The sequence below is a fragment of the Aotus nancymaae genome, unplaced genomic scaffold (genome assembly GCF_030222135.1).
Source record: "Aotus nancymaae isolate 86718 unplaced genomic scaffold, 86718_ANA_hifiasm-v0.15.2.pri h1tg000029l, whole genome shotgun sequence".
NCBI lineage: Eukaryota > Metazoa > Chordata > Mammalia > Primates > Aotidae > Aotus > Aotus nancymaae.
The window spans coordinates 53058696-53084298 of record NW_026988442.1 but is presented as its reverse complement, the minus strand read 5'-3'; the positions used below and the strand labels follow the sequence as shown (position 1 = coordinate 53084298).

Here is a 25603-nt window from a genome sequence, read left to right as displayed (position 1 = left end):
AACATACATTTTTAATTTTGATGAAATCTAACTTAAGTATTTTTTTCTTGGGTCTTGTGACCTGGCTAAATTCACTTATTAGTTTTGATTATCTTTTTGTAGTCTCCTTGGGATTTTGTATATACATAATCAGTCATCTGCAAATCAAGACAATTTTGCCTCTTCCTTTCCATTTTGAGTGCTTTTTATTTCTTCTTTGTTATTGTGAAGGCTAATACTTTCAGTGCAATGTAGAAGATATGTGGTAAAAATGAATACCCTTGCCTTGTTCCCAATCTTAGAATGAAAGCATCTATTTGGTGTTCGACTTAGATAGGATGCCAAGTATAGGTTTTTCATAATGCACTTCATCACATTGAGGAGATTCTCTTCTAGTCTTAATTTGCTTACAATTGTAAACATGAAATGGTGAATTTCAAATGCTTTATATCTGCATCTATTGAGATAATTGGCTTTCTTCCTATATTGTTAATATGGTAATTTTTCTAATATTCTATTACTATGATGTTTTTCAAAAGTTAAACTAAACTTGTTCTCTTGTGATAAATCCCACTTGATCATGATGTATTTTCTTTTTGTATGTTGTACTTCTTAAAAAAATCTCCAGGGCTTCTGTTTGTTTTTGATATATTTCATTCTCTCTTCATCATGCTCATTTTTCCTTCAATATATTTATAATAATCTATTAAAATCCTTTCCTCTTAATTCCATCATGCTTGTCATTTCTGGGTCTGTTTCTCTTGACTGATTTTTCTCCTGGTTATAGGTCATGTTTTCCTTCATTTCATGTCTAGGTATAGTAATTTTTGATTGAATGGTAAACATATTTTACATTGTTGAGTGATGAATTTTGTTGTCTTCTCCAAAGAATATTGGACTTTGTTCTAGTAGGCAGTTAAGTTACTTGCAGATCATTTTGATCCTTTTGAGGCTTGTTTGCAAACTTTGTTAGGGGAAGAGTATAGTAGCCTTTTCTCCAGAGCTAGTTTAGCCCTACTCTTAAGGTGTGACTCTTTTGGTGTCTCTACTGAATTTCCTGGGAGTTCATCTATGAAGTTTCTCTACTTTGACTGGTCAGAACTCAAATGTCTCCCAGCCCTGTGTGAGCTCTGGGGATTGTCTGACTTATAGATCCCTGGTCATTTTTTGCCTGGCCTTGGAGAGTTCCATCCTATTCACGTGCAGGTTAGTATTTATCAAATGTCTCAGGGCAGACTTGATTTCTGGAGCTGTTTCTGTGTAGCTCTCTCTTCTCTGGTATTATAACCTGGAAACACCAGCAACCTCAGCCTTCCTAAACTTTGACCTGTCTCCTCAACTCAGTGTGATTTCTGTGCTCTATTCAGAATATACGTCTTCCGCTAAAGTCCAGAAAATGCCTTCAGCAGAAGCCAGGGAAAACACAAGACCAGCTTCATTTGTTACACTTATTTTAGGAATTAAAGAGTCTTATACTGCCCCTATAATACAATGTCTGAACACATTTGTTTCATATATTTTGTCCAGTTGCCTGATTGATTACAGTAGGAGGGTTAAAGTTAGACCTAGTTTCTTCCTCATGTACAGAAGCAAAATTAGCTTTCATTTTTTTTTTATATTTTCATTCCAAAGCAATGTAACTGTTTCTAAATAAACTAATATGCATTAATCTTTTAAGAATAAATATCTTGGCTGGGCACAGTGGCTCATGCCTATAATCCTGCTACTTTGGGAGGACGAAGTGGGAGGATTGCTTGAGCCCAGGAGTTCAAGACCAGCCTGGGTAACATGGCAAGACCCCATTTCTAATAAAAAAAAAATTAGCCAGTTGTGGTGGCATGGGCCTGTGGTCCCAGCTACTCAGAAGGCTGAGGGGAAGACTGCTTGAGTCCAGGAATTGAGGCTGCAGTGAGCCATGGTTGCACTACTACACTCAAGCCTGAGCAACAGCAAGACCTTATCTCAAAAAAAAAAAAAATAAAAATTAATAAACATCTCAATATTATCATTCTGTAATGCTACCAGTGCTCAGATCAGTTATGGAATATTTTGTGGAAAAAATGCATTCAACAAATATTTACAGTTATCAAGAAAATCAGTCATAACATGTTCTGAGGAATGCTTGTTTCTGAAGGCCAAAAACAAATGTTTAAGTCCTAACTCAAGTTTACTAAGTTGGGTGGCAATGAGTATTAGTAGTATTGATATTAGCTTTCTTACCTGTGAAATGAGCTGTTCCCTGATCTACATAAATGAAGCACTCTGAGTTGTACAGCATGTAGTCTGAATAGCTATGAAGCAGTAGCCCTGGCTCTATCAAGGTATTTCCATCTGAAAGAAAAGATTCACATCAAAATGGCTTACACAATAAATATATTCTCTCACCTAGCAGTGTTCAGATGTAGTAGCAGTTCCAAGGTTAAGTTGATGACTCATGTTATAAAGAACCCAAGTCCTTTCTTTCCCCCTCCTGTACTCACCCTTCTCCTCAGAGTTACTTTCATATTCTCTCTGCATAGTTGAATAATGGCTGCAGAAGCTCCAAGCATCATGGTCTCTGACAACCATTTCCAAAGACAAGAGAATATGTCACTTTAGGACACAAGTTCTCCACTGGACACTTCTCCAGAAGTCTCCCAGCAGACTTGCTCTCTTGTCACTACCTAGAATTCTATCACATGTCTTCATTAAGCAATCACTCTCAAGAGGAATGGAGTTACTATGGTAGGCTTACTAACAAAGATTCACCCCCTGAATCGTATGGTCAACCAGCATCTAAAAGACAAGACCAAGACTGCTACTGAATAGGCAAGTGAAGTGTCTATTTATTGCATAGATATTTTGTATGTAAAATACATATACAATAAAAAGCTATCTAACCTAAGTGAAATCATTTATGTGAAATTAACCTACATCTCAATCATTATGTAATGTCATATCAATTTTCATCCTTAAATGACATTATTTAGTAAGTTCACTTGTTATATCTACTAGCTAAATTGACCATACTTGGTTGTAAAAGATTTCTTACATGTTTAAAAAGTAAACAATACACATTTGCTGCAGGGATATTATATACAGATGAGAAAGATGACCTTAGTCTTCCCAAATAGGCAACTGAAGTGTCTATTTATTGCATAGATATTTTGATACTTTTCAAAATTCAAAATCTGTAATAAATTGTTAGGAAAAAATAACCCAAACATTGAGAACTGATTGGGCAGTAGGGAGAAAGAGCCCTTTTCCACTGCTGGTAGGAGGCTAACCTGGTGCAGTTGTCTGGAGAGCAGCATGGCAATATCACAGCAAGTTAAGCAAGTACAGACCTAACAACTGGGCATTGTCCCCTGTGTAGATCCTAGAGAAACACTTACCTCAGGATATTAATTATCAATTGCCGTATAACAAATTACTCAAAACAGAGTGGTTTAAACCAACAATAAGCATTTATTATCTCATAGCTTCTATGGGTCAAGAAGTCAGGAGTGGCTTAGCTGGGTGGTTCTGGCTCAGGGTCGATCATGAAATTTCAGTCGAGATGTTGGCTGGGGCTCCGGTCATCCGAATGTTTAACTTGGGCTGAAGGATCCACTTCTAAGGTGCCTCAGTCAACGGGCTGGTAAGCTGGTGGTAGCTATTGGCTGCTCCACAGGGCTGGGCTGCTAGAGTGTCCTCATTACATAGTGGCTGGTTTTGCAGAGAACAAGTAATCCAAGAGAACAAGGCGGAAGCAGCAGTGTTATTTTATGGCTTAGTCTGGGAATTCACAAGCTATCACTATGCCATATTATGTTGGTCACAAAGATTAGCCCAATACAATGTGGAAAGGGATTATACAAGGGCATGAATACTAGAAGGCAAGGATCATTTGGGGCCATCTTGGAAACTGGATTCCATACACAAGTCTATGTATTAAAACAATCACTGCAGTATTATTTGCAGTGACAATGAGTTGCAGGCAACCTAGGTTGTCATTTCTAGAGAAATTTGTAAGTAAAATGTGGTGTATGCCTCTGATGGAATACCTTATAGCAATCTAAACCAATCAACTAGAGTTACACTTTTTTTTTACTCAAAAGAAACAGAAACAGAATTTAAAAACAGTAGAATTTATAGCATAATGCAATTCATATGTCTAAAAACCACTGTGTGTACATATGTATTTTTCATATTATATAAAGAAACATATTGCTAAATAAATACATAAAGGGTCGACTGGAAAGGCATATTTTAAGTGGTTGTATATGGGGGAAAGTGGAGACCAACGAAAGAATAAAACAAAAAAAGTAACAAAGAGGGACTTTGCAAGAATAATGTAAAGAGTGTGCCATGAATTGAAGAAAGGAATTAATTACCTCAATTAGTTGAAGTTTAAAAAAAAAAATTCCTTTTTTTGGTAGAGTTGTAATGTGGCCAAAGCAAGTCTAAGAGACCTTGTTGAAGCAAGATTCTAGCAGATAAGATTCTATTCATTTCCCTATTTTTTAAAGTCACATCCCTGTGGAAAAAAATTTTTAGTGGCTCATGTCTGTAATCCCAGCACTTTGGGAGGCTAAGGCAGGCAGATCATCTGAAATCAGGAGTTTTAGAACAGCCCGGCCAATATAGTGAAACCCTCATCTCTACTAAAAGCACAAAAATTAGCCAGGTGTGGTAGCACATGCCTGTAGTCCCAGCTACTTGGGAGTCTGAGGCACAAGAATCGCTTGAACCTGGGAGGCAGAGATTGCAGTGAGCCACGATCACACCACCCCACTCCAGCCTAGGTGACTGAGCAAGACTCTGACTCAAAAATAAAAATAAAATAAAATGAAATAAGATAAAATAAAATACTTCCCTTATTTTCCTTGTTGAAATAAGATCATTTTAGCAAAACACAAATCTCTTTCATTTCTCAAATGGAGATATTTAAAATGTAAATAATCTTGAAAGAGGTAGCTCATAAATTAAATTTATAATTAAGAGTAAATGTCTGATAGTAGGTTTCTTTGTTGAGGATGTGTCTAATCGGATAAAGCTAAAGGAACATAATTTTGAATTTCCTTAAAGAATATGGGGATTGAGGGGTTGGAAAAGAGAAGGAGCATGGAGGGGTACATTAAGGTACCAAAGACAGATTAGATCCTTCATAATTTAGATTAAAACTAGTGCTTGTGACAAATTTTATTTTGGGGCTGGAACAAGAAAAGGATCACCTTGCATTTATGGTTAATTTATTTCTTTTGAGTTTTAGGTGTATGTATAGACACATTTTCACCTGTATAATTTTCACTATGGTTAACAACTCAAATATTAATTTACTGTCCACATATTGTTTCAAACTGATGATGATTTTCTGTGTTCAGCAGTAGTGGATTGTCTGGTTATCCTTGGTTGGTCACCACTTGAGTGATAATCTAAATCTAAACTTGAAAGTAGGCCAGTTTTTAAATAATTTACAGAGCATTTAGGACTAAAATGAAGGAGGTTCAGGTGAAAGCCTACATTATCTTAATGAAAATATGTTATATATACTTGCAACTATGTGACATCAGAGAGTTAGGATAATTTTTTTTTTAATTTGAGGAGAACAATGATACTGGTTTTATTGAGAATAAGCCCAACCTAGGGCACTGGGAGTGCACGAGTCACTTATATAACAAGTGATCCATGATGTATAGGAACCACCGTCACCTACTCCAACTGCAGCCCTGTGGGATCACGCCCACTAAGGTTTTAACAGCTACCTCTGCTGAGTAACAATGAAGACACCAATCCAAAGGAGCCAATATTTACCAAGCTTTCCTTTTTTTTCCTATTTAAAAAAAGTAAATTATCACTTTCAAAAAATTTTGTGTATGTGTGCTTAAGTATTTTCTCATTTATGAGCCCTTCAGACACTAGACAAGTTATTATCAAGCCACTTATGTACTGTCTAATATAAATTAACATAGGCATATATAATCTCCAAGGCAAAAAAAAAAAAAACAAAAAAAAACCTCATGAAGTATCCCCATGGATTCTCCTCATGAAGAATCCCCATGGAGCACTAGGCAGTTCTAGAAACACAAAAACCAGACATGTTATTCACAGTGCCACCTTCTTCCCTGCTCTACAAGGCATTTTTGCTCAAGCACCAGCCCCATTAAGGCATCACTGCAATATTTGGTTAACAGAAACGGATACATTTACATAGTAACAGCTGTTTTTCATATAAGTATTCACAAACAATCGAGATACTGAAAATACTCTGGCTTTGAAGCTTTGTGAAGTTAAAAAAAATTTTTTTTTCAAAACATTTCTATTCTCTCTTCATGATAAAAAGCAGTGGATAGTATCTAAGGCCCACTTCAAGGGGCTATAAGCTCCATGAAGGCCGGGCCTGGCTTGTACAACAGTGATTCTCCGGAGTCCGGCAGAGCTCAGCAGGGCAGCAAATTGTTATTTCTTGAATGCTTGGAGAAATACATGTCTTATTAGACTAATTTACATATCAGTTTTTCTTCTTGACAGTTGGGTTATTTGGCTAGCCATAGAAACATTTTTCATACCAGAACAAGATCTAATGTATTCTAATATTTTCATCTTGAAAATGTGAAAGAAGAAAGAAGACCAAGTCCAGAGAAGTTTACAGACCAGTGAGGCTCAGAGGCTACAGAAGTTTGGCCACTTGACTGAAACTCATCCTCTTCCACCCACCCCAGTGCTCTGTGAACCATACTCTACACACTGTTCCTCCTTTAGGTCTCTGTAAAAATCAAATTTAAATTAACTGGCTTTTTAAAAAAGAATATATTTTCAGTTACATTAAGAAAAACTAAAAAATAAGTTTGTAAAAGTATTTTATTGTATCCGTGCCACACATAGTGAAAAATAACACTCCTAAAAAAAAGAATGCTACCTTTTTCACAACATTTTATTTTAAATAAAACTTCAAGTACTCTTACATAGGTACAAAAAAAAGTCTGATCTATTTGCCTCCAACAGGCCACCACAACACACAGTAGATAAAACACAGTGGTTACAAATGTCTTTTAAATTTATTTCTGAGGCAAGGCAAATGGGAGGGAAATGTTTCTATGAAAAAATACTGTGTGCGTAGGAAATTGTCACAATTTTATTCCACGTGGATACAAATGATTATACTTTAATTTAGGCCCTGGTGGCTTAAAATTATGTAACAAAATAGAAAAATGGAAAACTAATATCCCCTACACCCTGTTTCAAAGGCAGGCACTACCAAGATTAAGGAGACGCCACAGTGTTGGTAGAGGATAATTACTGTACAGACTGTATAGCTATCATTACCTTCAGACGAAAATAAAATGCTACAATCCTCTAAGGCATGAACAATAATGTCTGCAAACAATATATACACATAATACATATTTAAAACAAGACTTAATATAAACAAGAATGAACAGTATATACATGTCAATTTTTTCACTGTTTCGAAATACAATTTAACTACACAAGTGATGCAGCAACATATATATATAAAGGTACTAGTAACTCTACAGTAAAGTTTCTTTTTGGTGCTTTTATAGCACATCAGTGTAAACAGTTTAACTTGGCTTTGTTTTATATTTTAAAACATTCCTTGATGTATTTTCAAGATTTAAAGCAATTTTCTAGTTCTTCCTTTTCACAGAAAACGAAGATTCTGGATGTGGTTTAATCATAAATAATTCATAAAATTAAATACATTCACTAAAAAATAAACTACAAAGTAAAAAAATGAAAAATAGATATTTATTGAGAGGGAAAGGAGAACCATTTCCCATATTAGAGCTCTGGTGTTGAGTATTCAGTGCGATTTGATATATTTTAATTGCTATTGCACTATAACACCCTTTCCTTTGAAAATTCTTTGGGTGTGCTTCCCTGTTCTACCTAAATTAGCTGATAAATCACACAAACCAATAACCAAGGGCCTTGGTTGTTGTAGGAGTGAAGCCTTTAAAAATGGTATCATTCTTCTGATACTTTTTTTTACACTTATCTTAAGGAAAAAGAAAGTCATTATGTATGTGCCTTGCACATTTATGTAAATACAGTTCACATTGCTGGTCTCATTTGTCCTTGTTTAAAAGAAAAAAAATAAAGAGATTATTATAACTTCAGCTCACTTTGAAAGTATCTGTCCACTTTTTTTCAAAATACTTCCTCATATTATGGCCAGCTCTGCCTATATCAGAATCATCTTCATTAAATGTTTCACAGTTGTCAAAAACAAGCCTGACATCTAGAGCAAAGGTTTCAAGGTTTGGATACCTGAAAGAAAACACATAATTAGTACTTACTTGCATACAGTGGCTTTGTTTTGTAAAAAAATGAAGAGTTAACAAAGGGTAAAACTGAAAAAAAAATGATTAGGATAACTGCATTTAAACTGATATAAAAATATGATACCCTCTTATAGATGGAACATTTAAAAATTTTTGTATGTTCTGGAACATATTGGATTTAAAGAACAGGTTAAATGGAAAAACATATTTCTCTAAAGATCAAAACGTATTTCAACTGGCATTTCCCCATATCCCATCTCCTGTTTGACCTGTGTCACACAATTCTGTCACAGGACCTATCCCACTTGACTAATTTATTAAGTTCTCTGACCAAATGTATCACTTGTAGGATCCTATTATCTGTATTCAAAAATGCTCAGCTGCAGTAGAAATCATGTAAATGCTTCCTATGCAGTGACAAAAATTAACACTTGTTCTGTAGCTTTTATATATGGAATTCCCCATTTCCTATTTCTCTTATCTTCTCTTATATATGCTCTTTTGCCCAAGAATTGGAGTATGATGAACCCATATAAGCAAACAAAGCATACGCTATCTCTGCACTAGAGGTAACATTATGAGGGTCTGTCTTTCAACAAGAAGCAGTGTGGTTTCCACGCTTTTCTGGTGAGATAAACCCAATTCTCTTTCTCTGTAGAAAAACAGAAAAGAGAAAAGAAAGGTGAATGAATTTGCCTAAGCTTATTAGTAAGAAAGGAATGGTCATTTCAAGCCAACTCAATAAATTTTAAAAAACAGCTTTTAGAAATTCAAATTTTAAATTAACTCTAACCTATGACAAGCTGGATACTAAAATAATGTAACCATTAAAAATATCCCATGAGTGTAAATTAGTACAACCACTATGGAGAACAGTTTGTAGGTTCCTCAAAAAACTAAAAACAGAGCTACCATGTGATCCAGCAATCCCACTGCTGGGTATATACCCAAAAGAAAGGAGATCAGCATATTAAAGAGATATCTGCACTCCTGTGTTTGTTGCAGCACTGTTCAAATAGCCAAGATTTGGAAGCAACCTAAGTGTCCATCAATGGATGAATGGATAAAGAAAATGTGGTACTTATACACAATGGAGCACTATTCAGCCATAAAAAAAGAATGAGATTTTGTTATTTGAAACAATGTGGGGAGGTCATTATGTTAAGTGAAATCAGCCAGGCATAGAAAGACAAACATCACATGTTCTTACTTATTTATGGGATCTAAAAATCAAAACAACTAAACTCTTGGAAACAGAGTAGAAGGATGGGTACCAGAGGTTGGGAAGGGCTGTGAGGAGGTGAGATGGTTAATGGGCACAAAAAAAACAGAAGGAATGAATAAGATCTAGTATGTGATAGCACAACTAGGGGACTGTAGTCAATAATAATTTAACTGTACACACTTTAAATTAAAAGAGCATAATTGGATTATGCGTAACACAAAGGATAAGTGCTTGAAGTGATAAATACTTAATTTTCCATGATGTGATTATTATGCATTGCAGGCCTGTATCTTGTACAGCCCATAAATATATACATCTACTATGTATCCACAAAAATTTAAATAAAAATTAAAAAAAAAAAGAAATACCCCACGATGCACTGGTGCTGTGAAAGCTTGTCAAAGTGGAATTCTATATTTTTGGCGAAATATCTTATATGACCTTTCACTCCTTTCTTCTGTGTAAATGAAAGAATTATTTCTGTATGTGTAATATGCTCACATGTAACCTCATCCATTTTCCTAGGAATTATTTGCTTATTTTTATTGAGGTGAAGAAATTCACATAAAATTAACCATATTAAGGTGGACAATTCAGTGGCATTTAAGTCACAACATGGTATTATCGTCACTTCTGTCTTCAAAACACTGCCATCACCCTGAAAGGAAACATCATACCCATTGAGCAGTTATTTCCCATTCCTCCCTCTTCCCAGCACCTGGCAACCACCAATCTTCTATCTGTCCCTATGAATTTATCTATTCGGGATACTTCATACAAATGGAATCATACAGTATGTGTAGGAATGATTTTTTTTTTTTTTGAGACAGAGTTTTGCTCTTGTTACCCAGGCTGGAGTGCAATGGCGCAATCTCGGCTCACTGCAACCTCCGCCTCCTGGGTTCAAGCGATTCTCCTGCCTCAGCCTCCTGAGTAGCTGGGACTACAGGCGTGCACCACCATGTCCAGCTAATTTTTGTATTTTTTAGTAGAGACGGGGTTTCACCTTGTTGACCAGGATGATCTCGATCTCTTGACCTCGTGATCCACCCGCCTCAGCCTCCCAAAGTGCTGGGATTATAGGCGTGAGCCACCTCGCCCGGCAGGAATGATTTTTATAAAATATTTTAAAGTTACTTTAAGAACTACTTCTCTTTAGATTGTTCCTTACCCTAAGAAAAGATTAATGATTAACCTTAGGGAGAGTGGAATCCAGGAGAGAATTCTAGGTGAGATTCTAGCTGAAAAAAGTATACAACTCATATGTGTGTCCTTCCTTTAGGGGATGAGCGGCTAACGGAACTCAGAAAGATTCATTAAAGTAGGCCACTCCCTCTATTCTAAACATTTCTAGTTTAAAAATTTTAAATGTGGTTTGTGAGTTTTGGTTCTACCTCATTAATTTGGGTTTAATCAACTCCAACTGGAGAGTTTGAGGAGCTTGAATCCATTGAATTTTGCTTCCCACACAGCTGGCACCACAAACAGGATTACACTGTTTCCATCTCTCTTCCTCTTTCCCTATGACTTCCTACATTCACTCGAACTCATTTTCCAAAGGAGCTCTCATTTTGTAGCTTTTTTTTTTTTTTTTTTTCTGAGATACAGTCTTACTCTGTTGCCCAGGCTGGAGTGCAGTGGCGTGATCTTGGCTCACTGCAACCTCCACCTATGGGTTCAAGTGATTCTCGTGCCTCAACCTCCTGAGTAGCTGGGACTAAAGGCATGCGCCCATGCCCAGCTAATTTTTGTCCTTTTAGTAGAGAAGAGATTTCACCATATTGGCCAGGTTGGTCTCAAACTCCTGATCCGTCTGCCTCTGGCCTCCCAAAGTGCTGGGATTACAGGTGTGAGCCACCTCGCCTGGCCCATATGATTTTGTAGCATTTTTTGTTATATTTATTTCTAAGCCTATTTGTTTTAGGAGTTTTGAGGTTTATGTTAATCCTGTATCCAGGAATTGGAAGATCATGGAAGTTAAAATCAAGAGTTAATTTAAATACTAGTAAAGTCTTCACGTGTAATTCTTCGTCTCGGCCATGTTAATTACAAATTTCACTGTGCCATCCATCTAGACAATGAATTATTTTGATAGAATAAGGAAAGAACTAGTCCATATCTTGATCACATCATTTGCATATTGGAACCAATCAGTACCAATCAATCATTTTAATGGTTTTAAATGCTTCCTGAATTTAGGGAGGTCCCTTCTGTAATTAAGAAAATAATAAAACAAAACAGACATAAACCTTTGGAGGACTGTTATTTCATCCTCCAAAGAAATAAATTAGTCATCTGGTTAATCTAGTAAATCACTTGATATATGTGAGGGACACTGATCATTATAAGTTCTATTTAACTCTTCTAAATTAAATATAGAGTACACAGACTCCAGTTATTTTCACCAAAAGAATGTACAGGAAGATCTAAATAATACACTGAATAATAACAATATAATTAAGATACACGTTGCATGAGTATCAGGAAAGCCTCCCAAAGTAAGTAACTTTATTCTTGGAATAGGATTGCAAAGAGAATATGGTAGAGAGGAGGAAATAATAGTTTTCTCTCTACATTAATAAATGGAATTTTGGTATTCTCCAATAACTACATTAAAGCTCTTAATATGTAAAACTTCCAAAGATTTTCTATTTCTGCATTATGGTCATCTAACAATATTTGAGTCAATTTTTGTTAAATCCACATGAGGTGTGGTCATGCCATGGATGCAGAATACAAGTTCTGGCTTATATATTACTTCCTTTGGGAGGCTTTCCAGATACTTTTCCTTACCTTCAGCCTGGGTTTGTGGTGCTCTTTCAATGTCAAAAGCAGGTTTATTACACTGATTTTTTTTTTTTTTTTTTTAAGATGGGGTTTCACCATGATGGCCAGGCTGGTCTTGAACTCCTGACCTCAGGTGATCCACCCACCTCGGCCTCCCAAAGTGCTAGGATTACAGGCGTGAGCCACCGCGCCCAGCCTATTACACTGGTTTTTAATTTCTTAAAATAATTTAAGTTGGTTTCTCTTCTATACTATTCTACTCTAGCCAAATACACATACACACACCCGCCTGAAAGGCAGGGCCTATATCTTATGGTTAATTAAAATAACTTTGGCTCACTACGAATATGCCCAGCACGTATCAGGGATTCAATAAATATTTAGTAAACTGAAATGATTTACTTACTGTCCACTACTTAGTTTCTCTCTAATTGTGGAAAAATCCATAGGCTTCTTAATAACTTTCTTATAACCAGGAACAAGTTTCAAGTTTACAGGAAGTAGAAAAGGCCATGCATCCTCATGAGTTTCCATTTCAGTCAGAATCATACTAAAGAAAATAATGTTTGAAATCAGTATCCATACTTTACAATTGTCTATTTTCTAATTTAAAAAAATTTCAGTTATTATATATGTATATTATATATATACATACACATATATATATCTGTGTGTATGTGTGTGTATATATATATATATATATAGAGAGAGAGAGAGAGAGAGAGAAAGAGAGAGAGAGACAGAGACAGAGACAAAGGTTTGCTCTATTGCCCAGGCTGGACTACAGTGGCACCATCCTGGCTCAATACAAGCTTAGCCTCCCAGGTTCAAGTGATTCTCCTGCCTCAGCCTCTCAAGTAGCTGGGATTATAGACGTGCACCACTACGCCCAGCTAATGCTTGTATTTTTAGTAGAGACAGGGTTTCACCATGTTGGCCAGGCTGGTCTTGAACTTCTGACTTCAGGTGACCTGCCCGTCTCAGTTTCTCAAAGTGCTGGGATTTTAGGCGTGAGCCACTGTGCCAGGCCCAATTATAATCTTTCAAATAAAAACTCAATGCAAATTAACATTAAAAGACAAAGGAATACATTTACTGTACTCATACATTTTCTTAACACTTATGCTTTACATTTTTTATTTGCACAAATTATCAGAAAGGAAGCTTTAATATGGTAAAAGGTTTTTAAACAAATAAAATGGGATGTTACAAATATAGAGTGCATGAAAATGGAAATAATACCTGCAAAGAGCTAGGTCCTTGGAGTCATCTCTTTTAGGTTTCTTAACTGAAGAAAAACTTTCCTGTTTTGACAAGTTAATAGAAGTGTTTTCCTCCATTTTTCTTTTCTTGAGGTCTTTGTTTCCTCTTTTTAGAGAACTACTTGTAGATGCAGAGTCTTCATCTTCAGTATCGCCTGTTAAAGTTACCTTCTTGCCTTTCTTTGACTCATTAGTCTTTTTTCCTTTGACATGAAGTTTTTTGATTTTTACAGTTTGACCACTTGCCTTTAATTTAAAAAAAAGTAAATGAAGTATAAGAAAGTGACTGTCTACAGACCTTCTATTATTTTAAATTATGAAAGTCTGACAGGACAAACAAGTAAAAAGAGTAACTCTGATCTAGAATGTTGATAACTATTATTCTTAAGAAAGATCTGTGTATTTTTTAATCTCATAAGGATAAAATCTAATAAAACATGAAAAGTCTATTAATCTTAAGAATTCTTAAAATTTGAGATGCTGATCTCATCATAGTTCATCTATAGAACGTGTCTGTAGTATTCCTTTAGTCTAGGTCACTAACCGAATGATTTTAAAGATATAAAAGAATTCTCTTTTGGACCACAACAGAATTAGGAATAAAGATGAATATAAATGAAAATATAGAAATTGCTAATAAGAAAGTTGAAGAGATAATAAAAAGTTAGGTCAAAAAATGAAAAAGAGCTAAGGAAGTGTCAAATAGAGAAATCCAAGTGATCAAATCTACTAGAAATTGATTCTTTTTTTTGGGTTAAAAAATAAAGGTATTTGCAATAAGAAGAGAGTTCCACAAACTTGTGGTTCCCAGGTGTGAACAAAGCAGTGGTGAAAGATGGGGGAAAACGATGTCTGTTTTTGAGAAAAACAACATAGAAAGCTATAAAAGATATTGTACTTGGAACCAAAGGATATGAATTCCAGCTATGGCTCTGCTACTAACTTTGAGCAAAAATATTTGTTTTCTCATTTTAAAAATAAGAATGAGAAACCATATACTTGCTAAAGTCATTCTAGCTTTAGGATTACAAGCAAAAAAGAAATCTCAATGTGGTCTTATGCAAATATATCCACAAACTGATGCAGCAAGAAGGGTGCCCCACCCTGTATTCATAGAGAAATAAAATCTGCCTTTGAGAGTTAAATGTTATGATAAATATAATAGATCATAAAAGAGAGATATGGAAAGTTCTGGCAATGTATGACTTTTATTTTGATTTTCCAAATATGTGGTACATACCAAACACTTTTAGAAAACTACTATTCTCTTAACTAGATTGTTAAAAAATTCTAGACTGCAAAGTCATATAATCAGTGTAGCAGGCCAGACACGGTGGCTCATGCCTGTAATCCCAGCACTTTGGGAGGCTGAGGCAGGCAGATTACAACGTCAGGAGATCGAGACTATCTTGGCTAACATGGTGAAACTCCGGCTCTACTGAAAATACAAAAATTATCTGAGTATGGTGGCGTATGTCTGTAATCCCAGCTACTCTGGAGGCTGAGGCAGGAGAATCGCTTGAATCAGGGAGTCAGAGTTTGCAGTGAGCCAAGATGGCACCACTTCATTCCACCAGCCTGGCAACAGAGAGACACCCTGTCTCAAACAAAACAAAACAAAACAAATCAGGGTACCAATAACTTAAAGTTAGCTGTAGTGGGTTTTTTGTTTTGTTTTGTTTTCTTTTCTTTTTGGCAGTCTCGCTCGGTTGCCCAGGCTGGGAATACAGTAGTACCACTCGGGTGGCTGACGTGGAGGAGGATCTCTTGAGCTCGAGTGGCTGGGGCTATGGGTGTGCACCACCTTGTTTACATTACTTGAAAATGCTCTTAATCAAATAGTTAAAATTATTTGCTTCTTTATTAGCAGGTTAAAGTATAGTTAAGGAGATATTTCAATTGACTAAATAAGGTAAACCATAAATCCAACGCTTTCTCCATATCATACCAAAGAATCACAACCTCTGTCATTAACTGAAATAATTAACGTTTTATTCAGTCTCTTCTCCATTTAGTTATTTTTATTCATTAAAATCTGATTATTTTGGGTTTTTGTATAACACTGAGCTTTCAGCACTCTGAAATCATTAAAAAAGGCAGAGTACTTAACACAATGAAGAGAAAGTTCATTTAATGACAAGTTAGACTGAATAGCTCTATTACTTAGAAAATATAAAATTGGGCTGGGTGAGGTGACTCATCCTGCAATCCCAGCACTTTGGAGGCCAACAGGAAGGTCAGGAATTCGAGAACAGCTTGGACAACATGGTGAAACCCCATCTCTATCAAAAATACAAAAATTAGCTGGGTGTGGTGGTGCACGCCTGTATTTCCAGCTACTCAGGAGGCTGAGGCACAAGAATCACTTGAACCCTGGAGGCAGAGGTTGCAGTGAGCTGAGATCACTCCACTGCACTCCAGCCTGGGTAACAGAATGAGACTCTGTTTCAAAAAAAAAAAGGAAGGAAAGAAAATATGAAATTGAAATCACTGAATCAAAAGACTTATGATTTTTAAAAAAAGACAAAAAAATGATGTGTGTCAGCTGATCTAATTAGATAGTACAAACACACATACTTTAAAAGCAAACTCTGTTAACCTGATTACTTTGGTCTTGGGCAGAGCATTCCCCAACCCCCATCACTTTTTCTTGGCTAGAGTACAAATTCAAAGTGGAACTTCAGTGGGTCTTAAGCAAAACTTACCAGATTTCATGAACAATGGCACATATCTTTTATGTTTATATATTCTTATAAGTCACGAACTGGTGGCTCACAGGCTCCAAACAGGCCACAGAATGTGCTATTTGCTTCATATAATGCTTGTAAAAATTCTGAATTTGTTTCCAATACTTAATATTTGGGAAGACATAAAAATCCACAGTCTCAACTGCCCTTGAATATATGGGTTCTTGAACATGGGGCCCACATTCCTACATGACAACAATTGGGTAGAGTTGAGCTTTGACTTAAATTTAAATAGGGACATGACTCTCCTGTTTGCCACAGTACCCACTGGGGGGTTCAGTGAACTCTTTCATGTTACTTACTTGGCTTTTGTAGGAACTCAAATTTTAAATGTCTAATATGTGAGTTTGTGTGTGTTATGCATGTGTGTGTTTATAAGTGTGTATTAATACAATTGGCCCTGCAGGTTCCACATCTGTGGGTACAACCACCCACAGATAGAGAATATAAAACAAAGGCCGGGTGCAATGGCTCATGCCTGTAATCCCAGTACTTTGGGAGGCTGAGGCGGGTGGATCACTTAAGGTTAGGAGTTCGAGACCATCCTGGCCAACATGGTGAAACTTCATCCCTACTAAAAATACAAAAATTAGTTGGGTGTTGGGGTGCACGCCTGTAGTCCCAGCTACTCAGGAGGCTGAGGCAAGAGAATCACTTGAATCCGGGAGGTGGAGGTTGCAGCAGTTGGCCGAGATCGTGCCACTGCACTCCAGCCTGGGCGACAGAATGAGACTCTGTCTTAATTAAAAAAAAGAAAAAGAAAGAAAACATAAAACAAAAAATCCAACCCCCTATAACAAAACAATAAAAATAATAAAAAACAATATAGTATAACAACTATTTGCATAGCATTTACATTTTATTAGGTATTATAAATAATATAGAGATGATTCGAAGGATATGGGAGGATGTGTGTAGGTTACATGCAAATAATATTCCATTTTATATAAGGAACTTGAGCATCTGTGGATTCTGATATCCATGGTGATGCTGGAGCTAATCCCCTGCAGATACTGAGGGATAGCTATGTTGTAGGTATATGTATACATACACACACACACACACACACCCCTCTTTTCGATTCTGTGATCCTGTGATCACATATATACATACATACACGTAGAGTAAAAATAGTTAATCAGGATGATGTATCCAGAAAAAGTCACTTGAGAGCAAGGTGTATGTATAGTATAAATGTTTTAAAATAATTACAAATTAACTATAAGAAACATCTAGTTCACTACATTTAACAAACAAAAAAAGCAGAGGCTTGGAAAGCTGCATTCACAGAGAAGGGCTCAAATGAGATTATAGATTTTATGTCTCCAAGTCTACTCCTTAAATGATAGGTAGCTAGGATACTAATTTAAGAAAATTTATTGAAGACAAAATGTCCAATGACCTACCAGGTGATACTCCCAAGACTTCAAACACTTATCTGTTATTAATTCATAGAGTATTAGAGAAACTTTCTATGACTTGACAGTTATGAAGCTAAAAGATAATTTTATGTACAATAAGAGATAATTTTGTGTACAATCAGTGAAGATCGCTGCTAAGTTATATTTAACTATGTATGACAAAAATGATCAAGAGAATAATCAAAATAATAAAAAAAGATTATTAGTGAATATGATGTCATGTAAGACCACTTGCTATCTAGTGAAATATAGCCTAAACATAGTAAGTATTAAAATAAACACAGAACTGTAACATTATAAAAACTTTCACATGTATGACCTTATTTGTTCTTCACAAATCCCCACAAAGCAGATACTATCCTATTTAACAGATGATAACCCTGAGGGAAAGAAAACACTCCAATGTTTACAGATCAGGGAAGTAAGGAAAAATCATCGAAGGAGACTTGAGAAGAAGAAAATACTGGAAAGAAAACCGGGCGAGTATGGTATCCTAGAAGTCAAGTGAAAATCATTGTTTCAAGGAGGAAAGAGTGTTCAGCTCCAGCAAATGTAACAGGTTGGATGACACAGGCACTGATCACTGGAGTGAGAAATGTGAGTTCAAGAGTGAATCAGGGCCGAGTGTGGTGGCTCACATCTGTAATCCCAGGCTTCAGAGGCTGTGTTGTGAGGATCAATTAAGCCCAGGAATTTGAGACCAGCCTGGGCAACATAGTGAGACCCCATCTCTAAAAAATTTAAAAAAATTAGCCGAGCATGGTGGCACAGGTCGGCAGTCCCTGTTGCTTGGGAGGCTGAGGTGAGAGGATCACTTGAGTGTGGGAGAATCAAGACTGCAGTAAACAGTGATAGTGTCTCTGCATTCCAGTCTAGATAACAAATGAAGACCCTGTCCTAAAAAACAAACAAACAAACAAAAAAAGAGTGAACCAGAGGAGAGGTATTAGATAGAATCAGAACAAAAGATTTTCCAAGTGTTTTTCTGTAGATGGAAGGAAAAAATGGAGGAACTGGATCAAGGGAGAAGTAAGGAAAGAAGAGTGCTTTTGCTTAGTTTTCTTAGGATGGGAAAGATAGCAGCGTATCAGTAGGCTGAAGAGAGGAACCCAGTGGAGAAGGAGAAATTGTTGATGGAGAAGAGAGAACTGCTGGAATAATATCCCCAAGGAGGTAAGAAGGGATGGGATCTGAGGCACAACTGGGAAAACTGGTTTAGTCAGGCGTTCATGGCAACAGCAGAGAAGGTAAGGTATGTGAGCCCAGATGCAGAAGGACAGCAGATGTGGTGGCAAGACGTGATATTTTCTTCTCATGGCTTCCATTTTCTCAGTTGAATGACAGTAAGCTGAGAATGAAGATGGAGGAGACAGAGCTAAATGCTTGACATTATCAAAGGCCCTCTAACACCATAAGTTTAATTATTTATTTACTTACATTTATTTATTTTGAGATGGAATCTCACTATGTCATTCAGGCTGGAATGCAGTGGCATGATCTGCGTTCCCTGCAACCTCCACCTCCAAGGTTCAAGTGATTCTCCTACCTCAGCCTCCCAAGTAGTTGGGACTACAGGCATGCGTCACCACTAATTTTTGCCCAGCTATAATTTTCTATTTTTGGTAGAGATAGGGTTTTGCCATGTTTGCCAGGCTGGTCTTGATCTTCTGGCCTCAAGTGATGTGCTTGCCTCGGCCTCCCAAAGTGCTTGGATTACATGCATGAGCAAACATCCCTGGGCCTTAATGCCTTGAATTTAAAGGCTGAGTATTCCACAGCTATATTCAGATACAAAGGTATAGGTGCTAGAGAAATCAGACTTGTTATTAACCACAATAATGGTTTTACCAAGTTGGGTAGGGGGAGGCACAGGACCTAATGGTGGAAGCAATGATTGGGATAATGGGATAATGACACATAAGACAGATTAGGAGGAAAGAGAGGACATGAAGGGGGAGAGCAACAGTGAAAAGTCTTAAGTCAAACTGACAGTCCTGGTGAGATCAAAGGATTGCTGGAGTTGAAGTGCTACAGGGAGTGAACTGGAAGGAAAAGAGGAGGTGGACAGATGGGTGTCTGAAGTAAGCTTATGGAAAGGTGGTAGTTAATAATTAGGTTAAGAAATTATTAATAATTAGGTTACTGTTAATAATTAGGTTAAGAGATTAAACATGGGAGAGAATTGCTGAGGTAGAGAATACCTAGAAGAGTCTGCCTTCAAAATATAAACCCCATAAAAGTCTGCATTTTGATCTAGTAATTAAAATGTTTAGTTTGAAGCTGGGCACAGTGGCTTACATTTGTAATTTCAGTGACTTGGCAGGTTGAGGTAGAAGGATTGCTTGAGGACAGGTATGAGACCACTCTAGGCAACATGGCAAGACTATCTCTCAAAAAAAAAAAAAAATTGGCTGGCTGCAGTGCACACCTGTAGTCTCAGCTACAAAATTGAGGCCAGAGGATTGCTTGAGCCCAGGAATTTTAGGCTGTAGTAGGCTATGATCATACCACTGCACTCCAGCCTGGGCAACTGAGAACCTGTATTAAAAAAAAAACAAAAAGATAAAAAAAAATAAAAAGTTTAGTTTTAGATCAGTCTTACCTTAGCAATGCAAGCTGGACAAAACCAGTCTCCATCTGGGATTGTTGTAATCTTGGGTCTATGGCAGTATGTATGACAGCCTTTGTCACAACCATCACAAAGAAGAAGCAGTTCTTCATTATCTCCCTTTCGACAGATTTGGCAGTACTATAATACATGAAAAATCATTTAAAATTAACCCTCTGCTATGAATAATAGTTACTGGGATGTTAAACACACCATAATTCCTATTTTATATTAGTGATAAACATTCATTCCGCTTGCTAACAAATATACAGTAGCCATACACATCTATGTATCTTTCGTTACACAGATATGGACCACATGACAGGTGAGCAATTCTATTGGGGTAAATGCACATTTCAAGTACACTGCAAAGAACAAAGCTAGAGGCAGGATGCCTGCACACACTTCAGAAGCATGTACACATTAACATATGAAATAATTAACATGACATTAGAGCACATAAAGCAATGAATAGCTTTAATACATGGTGTTTTATTTGTTTAATGTGCTTCATCTTTTGCTTATCTTAGAGCCTCCTCATGATATCCTGAGAAAGAAATAAGAGTTAGAGTAATTTTTAGAATCAAAATTAGCAAAGTTGTATTAGTATAATTAAGTATAATAAAAAGATAACCCTAGATTTTTGACTAATTTATCTATATTTTGTGATAGATGGGAAAATGTGTTCAAACCAGGAAACTTTGAAAATCAACCCAAATCAAACATGTGTCACAAGTGCAGAAAAGGGATCCTACAAAATAGTTTCCAAAGAGAAAAAGATACATTTAAGAAATTAAGAGGTCATTATTTACTTTTTAGAATTAAAAATAAAACTGTTTTCTACTGAAAATTTTCTTATATAATTAAAAACTTTAAATCTGCAAAGAGAAGACTTCTTCCATGTATACATATTCTGTATATTAGGTTTTACAAAGGAAAGAAGAAAAGTTAGACAAGTAAAAACTTTCAAGATGGCTTTAAAAAATGGTAAGCACTAACATTATTTTTTTGACATTTAGTTCATATTCCAGGCACAAAAGAAAATGTCCTGTAATCAATATTTTTAAAAATGAAAACATTTAACAAGAAATCATTTAAACTACTTTAAAGTTAGGTATTTATATGCCCTTAAAAACAAAATAGAATAACTGTTCAAACTTACTTTAATTTTTAATGCAACATTATATCTTAGTCTGTAAAAGTATAAAATGATCTTCTGATCTAACTTAGTATGTATACCAATGATAGTTTTAGAATTTTATCTAAACAGCAGATATGCACTATTGAAGTTAATAAATATTTATCAAATATATATATTATATATTTCATATTAAAATTGGCATGGTTACCAAGAGCAAACAAAAGCAGCAGAGTTTAACATTCCAACAATCAGTATCTATTCTATGACCTTTTCTAACATCACCATTACTAATACCTTAAGATGGTGTTATTTCTCCATATTTGAATTACATCGTTACAACTTCTATCGTAAAAATATTCACTGAGAGATAACAATTGCAAGGTTATATTTATATTCCTATAACAACACAATTTAAAAATCAGTTTCATGAATGTAAGTAAATACTCAATGTTTTCTCTACTAGGCAACTAAAAATACTAGAAGGTCTGTCTTACATTTCATACTTAGGATTTAAAAATAAAATTATTTTCTGATACTTTTAAAGAAAGGGTGACAGATATCAAACTCATAACAATTTTGAAAAATTACAGTAACAGATCACAGTGTTATGGTAAATATATTAATATTTGGTTTTAATTTCTTTGCTACTACAGTAAAAAACAGTGGATGCTGCCTATTGTTTAACAACAATATAAAGCATACTGTGGGTAGAGAATTACCTGGAGGCAAATTATAACAACTCCCTCTTTTCCTTGGTAAGCTTGGTTTTTGTCCAACAGGGTATTTCTAAAGATATTGAGCACTTTAATATTTTGCTAGGAATTACTATGAGGATTATTATAGGCACTGTTATGTCTCTAAAGGTTATAAAGTGCTTCTTAATCTTTGAATATGAAATACTGCCTTCTTTTCAAGGTAGTTTCATAGCTAAAAAAATGTATTATCAAGCATTTGAAAAAGGAAATGAAGATTGTGAGAGATGGAGCTAAATGATAATAAGTGTATATGAAGAACAGGGAAAGGTGAATGAATCTGCAAAAATGGAAATAAAGCTTTACATTGCAGAATTTAAATACATCAATATAAAAGCCGGTTTTGATACAAGTTTTAGGTTTCTGTGTATAAGTTTATAATAAAAATGAACACATCATGATGATTGCTTTGATGTAGATGAGAAAAAATATAACTACAAATTTCATTTTGATCTAGCACTTAATCTTTTTTTTTTCAATGTTATTTACAGACAAGGTCTCATTATGTTGCCCAGACTATAGTGCAGTGGCTATTCTCAAGTGCGATCATCACACACTACAGCTTTGAACTTGGGCTCAAGTGATCAGCCTGCTTTGGCTTCTGGAGTAGCTGGGACTACTGGCATGCACCACCATACCTGGCAAGAACTCAGTTTCAGTCTCTCTCTCTCTTTTTTAAAAAAATTATTATTGCCTAGGTCTTACCAAATATATTGTCTAAGGTGACTTTCAAGCTGGTTTCGATAATTTTTAAAAGAAAAAAAATCTGTACATGGTAAAAACGCTATTAAATGAATCGAACAGTGCCTTAAAATTTATAGTAAATTCTGGGCCAAGTGCAGTGGGTCATGCCTGTAATCCCAGCACTTTGGGAGGCCAAGGTAGGTGGGCGAATCATTTGAGTTCAGGAGTTTGAGACCAGCCTGGCCAACATGGTGAAACACTGTCTTTACTGAAAATACAAAAATTAGCTGGGCATGGTGGTGCATGCCTGTAATTCCAGCTACTCAGTAGGCTGAGGCAGGAGAATCACTCGAACCCAGGAGATCAAGGTAGCAGTGAGCTGAAATTGTGCTACTGCATTCCAGCCTGGGCAACAAAGACTCCGTCTCAAAAACAAAAAAATTATAGTAAATTCCAATCTGAATTGAGGAAGACTTGTATTGGAGCACATTGTGAAACTGCAGATTCATTATTCCACAGATATTTTAGGAAACAGTGAAAAACCATAGAAGAAGCATAATTTATTTGTGTGGAATTAATAAGGCCTTGAGTAGTCGAAGCATAAAGGTAAAAATGAAACAAAGAATGCTCAGTTATTTAACAATCACTTCTTTAGGAAAACAACCATTTTAAGTAAAGGAATTTCACCTTTAGTCATTCACGAAAAGGAATCTCAAATGTTTACATTTTAAAGCTAGTCTGTCATTCAAAAGTAAATGGTGGCCGGGTGCAGTGACTCATGCCTGTAATCCCAGCACTTTGGGAGGCTGAGGCGGGTGGATCACCTGAAGTCAGGAGTTTGAGACCAGCTTTGCCAACATGGTGAAACCCCATCTCTTCTAAAAATACAAAAATTAGCTGGGCATGGTGGCGGGTGCCTGTAATCCCAGCTACTCAGGAGGCTGAGGCAGGAGAATCACTTGAATCCAGGAGGCGGATGTTGCAGTGAGCTGAGATTCTGCCACTGTATTCCAGCCTCAGTGACAGAGCGAGACTCCGTCTCAAAAAAGAAAAAAAAAAAAGTAAATGTTAAAGTAATTCCTAAAAGACTACATATAATAGATACTTCTATATATGATATATAAAAGAGACAAGAGGGACACTTGTACATGATTTAAAATAAATATTTCTCTGGAAAACATGAATTATGGCTATTTTGAACACACAGCATTTTGGTGCCTGACACAAAATAGAGATTTACTACATGATAAGCTAATTGGGCTTATAGAAGGGTGAAAAACCAGTTGTAGAGGAAAGACTAAAGGATCTACTATTCATGTTAACCACATCCGACGCCAAACACATAAACTAATAGCTCTCTGCTTAATTTGTATGTGCTTATCTAAGTGCTCCTTAGAATTAAAAAATGAAAACTGATAGAAAAAGATGTTTTAGCAATGCAGTAATATAGCAGGTAATGTTAACAATGGAACTATTTACAAGAGTGAAACGACCTTCAAGATTTAGATTAACAACTATTATGCTGACGGAATGTAGGAGACAACTTCAGTTAGAGTTATAAACAATATTCAAAGGAGGCAGAAGCAAGATTTTAACAAATAAAAGGTAACACATTTGAAAGGTTCCTTCAGTAAGGAGGAAAGTATCAAAAATCTTTTAGAATTAGAAAAACTCTCAAGCATAGCATACATTATTATGACAATAGGTAATGTACAATTAAGAAAGGTCTGGAGGTTGGAAGAAACAGAACAAAGTAAATTAGTTATATATTTCTTAAATGAAAACACTTACAACTTTCATAATTGATTTTTCCCATGCTATTGATTTCTGTAATTGCTGAATGCACAGAGCTACCTGTGCAGCACTGCGAGCTTCTGATAATGCCCTTCTCCATACCCTGAGCCCTGGAGCAATATCCTCTTCAATTCTGCATTGAAATATAGAAAAATTAAGTAGGTCATGTCCACACTTACGATTACTGAATGTGAAACAGTCATCACACTGAAAGCCAAGCAATGACAAAAACATGTAACAGCCAATAAGTATAAGGTTTAAGCAACTAAATTTGATGTAGTGCACAGACTGTGGCTACGTGCCTCAAAGCTTAGTCACAACCAGGTAAATGTAAGATCACTTTGCAGGATTATCAACGCACATAACAACAAAAAAAAAGTTTTTACAAAGCACCATGCAAATAGCATGATCCATATGGATCACAGACATACAAGAAGATACATAGATAACAGGCAATAGAAAATAGGCTCCAATTAGCAAAGAAGCACAATAATTTTTCAAGTTAATCTCAATAACCTACCCGTCACCATCACCACTAATGGATGGTGCAGGAGCAGGGACAGTAACTGTGCCCACATTATCCAGTTTGATCTGAATGGTGGTACTTAAGGGGCTCTTCAGATACCTTCTTTCAATGTTCCGCTCCAAATCAGCCAGCCTGGTTACAGCTATATCTAGGGGGTTGTCACTCTTCCGTTCTAGTGCATGTGCACTGTTTTCTTCTTCGCCAGTAAATTCTCCATCATGCTCCTTGCACAATTTAGTAAATGACTTATGTTCAAAATATACCAAGTCCTCCCTTTCTGATGCAGGCTCTGGACACATCCAACCCTATATATCAAGAGAATACTGTTATTATGGTTTCCTCTTAAAATGCCAGATGGGTGAATTATCTTTACTTAAAATACAGTATGGGATACTGGCAGATCTCAAGGA

The 25603-nt window shown here is 36.0% G+C and overlaps 1 protein-coding gene across 22 annotated transcripts in view; it reads right to left on the bottom strand.

The window, feature by feature from the left end:
- Positions 1-3394: 3394 nt before the first annotated feature.
- Positions 3395-25603, bottom strand: part of BAZ2B (bromodomain adjacent to zinc finger domain 2B) — a 432545-nt gene continuing 410336 nt past the window's right edge. For 10 of the 22 annotated variants that reach the window (XM_064382695.1, XM_064382698.1, XM_064382700.1 and 7 more), the window contains 7 exons: positions 25188-25498; positions 24665-24800; positions 20291-20437; positions 13501-13766; positions 12665-12808; positions 8088-8232; positions 3396-3666 (listed from right to left, as the gene is read on the bottom strand). In XM_064382695.1, coding sequence (XP_064238765.1) covers positions 3574-3666; positions 8088-8232; positions 12665-12808; positions 13501-13766; positions 20291-20437; positions 24665-24800; positions 25188-25498 — 1242 coding nt within the window. In that variant the 3' untranslated portion in view covers positions 3396-3573. Of the gene's footprint in view, positions 3667-6783; positions 8233-12664; positions 12809-13500; positions 13767-20290; positions 20438-24664; positions 24801-25187; positions 25499-25603 lie in introns of those variants that run through there. The other 12 variants (XM_064382708.1, XM_064382710.1, XM_064382712.1 and 9 more) reach the window with 5 other exon arrangements.